Below are 7,525 nucleotides of genomic sequence, written 5' to 3'. Positions count from 1 at the left end.
CAGCTGGAGGCGCTGGCGGGCCCGGCGGCCGCCGCGGGACCGTACGGCGCGGGAAGCAGCGCGCCGCTCCGTAGGTGTCGGGCCGCCCCTGGGGTCCCTTCCCAAAGCCCCTACGAACACACCCCGGCCCTCTCGCGTCCCTCGGGGTCCGGGCGGAGAGTTCTGCCGGGCCCTCACGCTGCCCGACTTGGTGCCGGCAGAGGAGGCCATGGCCGTGCTCCAGCACCACGACGCCGTCTGCGGCACCGCGAGGCAGCACGTGGCGGACGACTACGCGCGGCAGCTGGCGGCCGGCTGGGGGCCCTGCGAGGTGCGCGGGGGCGGAGCCCGGGAGAGGCGTGACCCAATAGGACCACAAATGCATGAATGGGCGTGGCTTGGGGCGGTGGGTGGGACCTAGAAGGCCCGTGGGGGCGGGTCCTCAGCAGGTCGCGTGTGTAAGTGGTGGAGCCAGTATGGGCGTGGTTTAGCGCCTGGGAGGGCTTCTGGGGCGGGGCTTTTGAGAGGAACAGCACAGGGCGGGACCTCAGGGTGGAGAAGGTATGGGGCGTGGTTTGCGGTGGGATGGGGCCTAAAGGAGCTTATAGGGCTGGGTCTTGGGAGCAGAGGAACAGGGCGGGGCCTCAGAGGAGATAAGTGGAGAGGGCGTGGGGCGTGGCCTAGGGTAGAGGAGCTTACAGGGGCTGTAGGGGTGGGGCGGGGCTGGGAACCCCGTGGAGCCCAGGCAGCGGGGCGGGGCTTCAGGGAGGGGGCGGAGACTCAGCTGAGGGCGGGGCTTGGCGCTTCTCCCAGGTTCTCATAAGCAACGCGCTGTCGCGGCTGAGCGGCTTCAAGGAGGTCTTCTCGTTCTGCCGGGGCCTCAACGTCAGCGTGTGTCCCCTCAGCCAATCAGCCTCGCGCGTGAGTCAGGGAGGGGTGGGACCCCGGGAGCGAGGCCCGAGGCCCCCCGGGCAGGCAGAGGAAGGCCTGGGCCTGGGGTGCAGAAGCTGGGCGGTGGCATTATTGTATTATTTGCTGTGTGTTGAGCTCTGAGCCTCACGCTCTCATTTGGCTTTTAACCCTCAAGGTTGGCTCTCTGCCACTTGGGCCACGGCTCCACTTTCAGCTTTGTTTTGGATGGTGAATTGGAGATGAGTCTCAAAGGCTTTTTCTGCCTGGGTTGGCTTCGAACCTTGATCCTTAGATCTCAGCCTATTGAGTAGCTTGGGATTACAGGCACCCAGGCCTCTGTGTGTGTGTGTGTGTGTTTGCCATCTTCTAGGAGGGTTTGAAGAGGATGTGATATGACCCAGGCCCTCTCCCAACTTCCCCTGTAGTTCCAGGTCATCATATATAATCCCCTGGGGAGGACGGTGGACCATATGGTTCGGCTGCCCGTCAGTGAAGGCGCTTTAGCTGTCAACGATCCCGATGGCAAGACTGTGCCCAGTGCAGTAAGCCCACTTTGGACCTCTCCCTGGGCATTCCTCCCTGCTGCTTCTGTAGATCTCTACCTTGAATCTGTCTCCCTCTATCTTCCTCTGTTGTCCCATAATACCATCTCCTCCACCTTTGGAACATCTTCCAAAGAGTAGCCCATCTTTTAAATCTCTCTCATCCCCATACACACACTTCCAGGGCTGGTTGTGGTGTGCCTATGTGTAATCACAGCACTTAGGAGGCTGAGGCAGAAGGATTGTATGGTCGAGGCCAATGTGGGCTACTAGTTCCTTCCTTCCTCCCTCCCTCCCTTTTTTTTTCCCCCTCTCTCTTTCATTTTTTAATTACCTTTTCTGGCCTGTCTTCTTATATAGCCAAGGTTGGCCCAGAACTTCTAACCCTCCTCCTTTAGTTTCCAACATGCTGGGGATTACAGGTGTGACCAGCTATGTCTTCTTCCTCCCAGGAAATTGCCTTTGACTCCTGAAGGTCTCCTCCCTGACTGCTCAATCCCGATCTCGAGTCTTTCCTTTCTCAATGACTTCTCCCCACATCCTCATCTGTACCCTCCCTGTAGGCTCCCACTAGGCTCCCACTCCTTGGGAATCCTCCTTTTCCACCACCTCCTCCTCTACCTCCTTTTTTTTTTCTCTACCGCCTTTTATCCTTCTTCCCTCCTTGTTCCTCCTCCCTTCTATCTGCTGCTTCATGCTGGGAATGAACCCAAGGTCTTGGCATGCCAGGCAAGTGCTGTGCCACTGAGCTACACCCCCAGCCTGCTTCTCTTGAAATCTTCCCCTGCCAATCATGGCACCTCGATTTCTTTTTCCCACCTACTCCTTGCCCTCCTTCCCCTCTTAAGAGTTCTGCAGGTGTCGGCACAGCTTGACTTGGTTCCCTCCTCTCTCACTTAAGATGGTGGTCCTTCCCGGCTTCTATCATCAGGAGGAACACTCAGAGCTCCTGTTTGCAGCCCGGGTGCCTGCGTTGGGCTTCAGCATCTACTCAGTAGCCCGTGTGTCCAGCCAGCGCCCCAAGGCCCGCACAAAGGCTGTCAGACCCCAGATATCCCAAGGCCAGGTCTTGGTCATCAAGAATGAGGTGAGGGCCTTTTGGAACCCCATTTTCTCTCCATGATTGTGTGTGTCCTTGAGTGATTTGCTGAGTGAGCTTCATCTGAGCCTTGGTGTGTTTCCTGGGGCTGTTGTGAGGATCCGGTGTGGCTGTCAGTGATGTTTGACGCGTGTGGCAGAGCTGATGTCAGGCTGTGGGGGTGTGTAATTTTAGGGCAGGGAGATCAGGGGAGAGCTTCCTGGTAAAGTGACTTTTAAGGAAAGAGATTCCGGCTGGGGGTGTGTGACTGGGCAATAGGTGGTGGAGTAGGTAAAGGGGGCAGTGGAGGCTTAGGGTTGTGGCTCAGAAGTAGGGGGTGTGGTTCAGTAGTAGAACACTTAGCATATGTGAGGCAGGCCATGGATTCCATTCCCAGCACCCCAAAAACAAAAAGAATACACTGTCATGGCCTTAGCATTTTTAGCTGTGTACCTTTTTACCTTCCATAAAAATTACCTAACATTATATTTTGTGATGATGTTAGGAAGACAACTATAGTCTATAGTCTATAGTACAGTCTATAGTATAGTCTATACTATAGTATGTTCATTGATTTTCTATTCAGGTTTTCTTTGGATTCTCTTCTCTCTTTTTTATGTGTGTGTATGTGTGTTGTTGGTTCTAGGGCTTGGATTCAGGGTCTGGGTGCTGTCCCTTCCCCTTTTCACTCAAGGCTACTGCTCTTATCACCTGAAACACAGCTCTACTTCTGGCTCTTTGGTGATTAATTGGAGATAAGAGTCTCACAAGACTTTCTTGCCCTGGCTGCCTTTGAACCTAGATTCTCAGATCTCAGTCTGCTGGAGTTTAAAATCAAGGCTTTGTGCTTGCTAAGCTGCTATCTCTAGCCCTTCACTGGTTATTTTTGAGACAGGGTCCGGAACCCACCTGGCCTGCACCTGGGCTTGAGTGCCCACTGTAGGCTTCCTGTCATACTTGCTTGACAGGTGAGCACCACCAGGCCTAGCTCCTTCCATGGTGATGGAGACTCATGGACTCTTCTTTCCAAGCTAGTCTGGCACCATGATCCTTCCAGTGTCAGCATCCCCTCTAGTTTAGGATGACAGATGCTCCCTGTGTCTAGCTCTGGGTTGAAAAGGTATCTCTCAAAGGTTTCTTCCCAGACTGGCCTAGAACTGCGATCCTCCTGTTCTTAGCCTCATAAGTTGCTAGGATTATAGGTTTTGTGTGTGTGTGTGTGTGTGTGTTGCTAGTGATCAAACCCCAGGCCTCACACATGCTAGGCAATTACTCTACCACTGAGCTATAATCCCATCCCTGCTTCCTTTGGATTCTAAAAGAAGTAAAAATACTTTCATGGGCCCCAAGGGTCCTAATGGGCAGCTCCTGTGTGAGATGCTCAAGCTGGCCGTGGCTTGGAGCAGATGAAGGCTTTGATTGGACTCAGCATGTCACAGGTGTGATGTGGCTGCAGCAGGAGGAACCAGGTGTGGGGACACCGAAGTGGGGACCTGCAAGGCCCCAGTTCATCCTGGAGAGCCATGACTAGATTGAGGATCAGGGTGAAGGAAGGTTGGAGTTGTCATTGGCTCACGTGATGGACATTTCCCACTGTCCACCCTTCCCTGCTCAGTACATCCGGGCTACCTTCAACCCTGACACAGGGTTATTGATGAAGATTGAGAATATAGACCAGAAACTCGTGCTTCCTGTGGACCAAGGATTCTTTTGGTGAGGGAGGACCACCGGGCCGGGGTCATGGGCGGTGGAAGGGTTCACACAGAGCCGAGGTCCTTTATCTGACTCTGCTCTGCTCTGCTCTGGCTGCAGGTACAACGCCAGTACAGGTAACAAGGAAAGCAGTCAGGCATCTGGTGCCTACATCTTCAGACCCAGCCAAAAGAGACCAATGCCCGTGAGCCGCTGGGCCCGGACGCGCTTGGTGAAGGTCTGGGGACAGGGTTGATGAGTGGACATTTGGAGTTGGGAGGGGGTGGGTGTGGTGGTACCCAGAAATGTGATGTGCAAAGGGAGGGTGCAGATGCAGAGAGAGTTTACATTTCCTTAGAGATGGGGTCAGACCCAGGGGTCTTCTCTAAGGCCAGTGTTCGTAGCTGCTTGTGTAAGAGGCCACCTGGCCAGGCTCTGGTACCTCACCCCTGTCATCCTAGCCACTCAGTAGCCTGAGGTCTGAGGACTGCAGATTGAATCTAGTCTGGGCAGAAAAGTCCCTAAGATTTTGAACTCCCAGTAAATCAGCGAAGAGCCAGAAGTGGAGCTGTGGCCCAAGTGGTAAAGCACCAGCCTTGAGCAAAAAAGCCAAATGAGAATGCAAGGTTCTGAGTTCAAACCCCAGTACTGGCTCAAAAAAATAGTGACTCACACCTGTAATCCTAGTTCTTCAGAAAGCTGGGATCTCAGGATTGCGGTTCACAGTCAGCCATAGCAGGCAAGTCTGTGAGATTCCTATTTCCAGTTAACCAGCAAAAAGCCAGAAGTAGAGCTGTGGTTCAAGTGGTAGAGCACTAGCCTTGATCAAAAAAGCTCAGGGAGAGCACCTAGGCCCTGGGTTCAATCCCTAAGACTGGCACAATAATAAATTAAAAAATCAGCCGGGCGCCGGTGGCTCACGCCTGTCATCCTAGCTACTCAGGAGGCTGGGATCCAAGGATCACGGTTCAAAGCCAGCCTGGGCAGGAAATTCCGTGAAACTCTCCAATGAACCACTAGAAAACCGGAAGTGGCTCTGTGGCTCAAGGGTAGAGCACTTGCCTTGAATTGAAGAGCTCAGGAACAGTGCCCAGGCCCAGAGTTCAAGACCCATGACTGACAAAAAAAGGGAATGTGGCTTAGTGGTAGAGTGCTCGCCTAGCATGCGTGAAGCTCTGGGTTCAAGTACCACATGAAGAGAAAAAGCCAGCCGGGCGCTGGTGGCTCACGCCTGTAATCCTAGCTACTCAGGAGGCTGAGATCTGAGGATCGCAGTTCAAAGCCAGCCCGGGCAGGAGAGACCGTGAGACTCCTATCTCCAATAAACCACCAGAAAACCGGAAGTGGCGCTGTAGCTCAAGTGGTAGAGCACTCGCCTTGAGCTGAAGAGCTGAAGGACAGCGCCCTGGCCCAGAGTTCAAGTCCCACGACCGACAAACAAAATAAATAAATAAATAAATAAAAAAAGCCAGGAGTGGTGCTGTGGCTCAAGTGGTAGAGTGCTGACCTTGAGCAAAAGCAGCTCAGGGACAGTGCCTATGCTGAGTTCAAGCCCTAGTACTGGGTGGAAAAATCAAAGAAATAGTTGTCCCAACATTTGCAGGTGTGAGGATTAGATGTAATGGAAATTGGATGAGTGGGGAGACCCAAGTGCAGTGCTCCAACAGTCCTGCCGGGCTGGTAGGAGTTGACATCTTGGGCTTAGGGCTGTATCCCCACAACTCCGGGCACAACATTTGGCTGCCATTTATGAGGCCCTGTGTTCTATTCCCTACTTTAAATATATACCCCTCCCCCAAATCTACACAGTGATATTGACTCTGGTGGGAGGGGGGTGGCTGGTTGGTAGCATGACCTCTGACATAGGCCCCTGGGGTTCTTACAACTGGGTGGGGAGCCTTTGCAGGGCCCTCCTGAGCTAGTGCAGGCTGACTTGCTCTCTCCCTGGTCTTTGTAGACGGCCTTAGTGCAGGAGATACACCAGAACTTTTCAGCGTGGTGTTCTCAGGTGATTCGTCTGTACCCAGGACAGCGTCACCTGGAGTTGGAGTGGACGGTGGGACCGATCCCTCATGAGTGAGTGGCCCAGGCTGGGACTGGGGTGGGGGAACAAGGGCCCCGGCAGGCTTAACCTTGCCATCCCTTTGGGCACAGCGATGGCTGGGGGAAGGAGGTCATCAGCCGCTTTGACACCCGGCTGAACACCAAGGGCCGCTTCTACACAGACAGCAACGGCCGGGAGATCCTGGAGAGGAGGTAGGGAGGCTGGGAACCCCATGGCATGGGGGGAGGGGGGAGTGTTGGGCCTCCAGGGAGGTGTGGGGATTTGCTGATCACAGGAAAGAGGGAGGGAAGGAGAGAAATGGAGGAACCTGATACCATATTTGACCAAATCACCCGACCCAGGCGGGATTATCGACCTACTTGGAAACTGAACCAGACAGAGCCAGTGGCTGGAAACTATTATCCTGTCAACAGCCGAATTTATATCACGGTACCGGTTCCTCATGTAGTCGCCCTGCAGTGTGTGTGCGTCTCCCTGGATTCCCAGCATCTCCCTAGTACTAGAGCAGACGGACAGCCCTTCACTCTCCCCTGTCCTTCACTCCTTGCCCCCAGGATGGGGTCACGCAGCTGACGGTGCTCACTGACCGCTCCCAGGGGGGCAGCAGCCTGCAGGACGGCTCGCTGGAGCTCATGGTGAGTGGCTGATGGCATCCAAGACAGGCTTCTGTCCCCACATTGTCCTCCTGCTGGATCTTGGGGTATTCTGTTTCATGTCAGTACTAGGACTTGAACTCAGGGCCTTGCGCTTGTGCTTGGCACTTTCCCTCAAGGCTGGTGCTCTACTACTGAACCAGCCATCTGCTTTGGCTTTTTGCTAATTGGAGATGAGAATTTCTTTGGTTTTTAATATGCAGACTGCTTCAAACCATGGATTTTCCTCTTATTTGCTTCTTTGTTTCTTTGAGACAAGGTCTCATTCTTGGCCTAGGCTAATCTAGATAGAGCTCAAGATCCTCCTGCCTCAGCTTCCTGAGTGTTGGGATTACAGGCAGGTACTACTACACACACCTTTCCTCTACTGTTTCTCTTGAAAATTCCACAAGCCTTTATTAAGTTTCTGGCCCCGAGAGACCCTGGAGATGCTCACCGTGTTCTGGCCACTCTCCGCCCAGGTGCACCGAAGGCTGCTGGAGGATGATTCCCGGGGAGTCGGAGAGCCGCTGCTGGAGCTGGGGAGCGGGCAGGTGGTTCGAGGACGCCACCTTGTACTTCTGGACAGGGTGGGCAGAGCAGCTGCTGGGCACCGGCTTCTGGC

General features: G+C 54.2%; 1 protein-coding gene across 1 annotated transcript in view; it reads left to right on the top strand.

Annotated features, from left to right (window-relative positions):
- The window catches only part of Man2b1 (mannosidase, alpha, class 2B, member 1), a 22,465-nt gene that overhangs the window by 7,931 nt on the left and 7,009 nt on the right, over positions 1–7,525 (top strand). Inside the window, exons 10-21 of the mRNA XM_013034175.1 lie at positions 4–70; positions 201–310; positions 793–900; positions 1,317–1,433; positions 2,335–2,520; positions 4,127–4,224; positions 4,324–4,441; positions 6,161–6,279; positions 6,358–6,459; positions 6,610–6,697; positions 6,823–6,903; positions 7,383–7,523. Of these exons, the coding sequence (XP_012889629.1) occupies positions 4–70; positions 201–310; positions 793–900; positions 1,317–1,433; positions 2,335–2,520; positions 4,127–4,224; positions 4,324–4,441; positions 6,161–6,279; positions 6,358–6,459; positions 6,610–6,697; positions 6,823–6,903; positions 7,383–7,523 (1,335 nt within the window). The remainder of the gene's footprint in view (positions 1–3; positions 71–200; positions 311–792; positions 901–1,316; positions 1,434–2,334; positions 2,521–4,126; positions 4,225–4,323; positions 4,442–6,160; positions 6,280–6,357; positions 6,460–6,609; positions 6,698–6,822; positions 6,904–7,382; positions 7,524–7,525) is intronic.

The sequence above is a fragment of the Dipodomys ordii genome, unplaced genomic scaffold (genome assembly GCF_000151885.1).
Source record: "Dipodomys ordii isolate 6190 unplaced genomic scaffold, Dord_2.0 Scaffold184, whole genome shotgun sequence".
Lineage (NCBI taxonomy): Eukaryota > Metazoa > Chordata > Mammalia > Rodentia > Heteromyidae > Dipodomys > Dipodomys ordii.
Note: the sequence above shows the minus strand (reverse complement) of the source record. Positions and strands in the feature narration are given on the sequence as shown.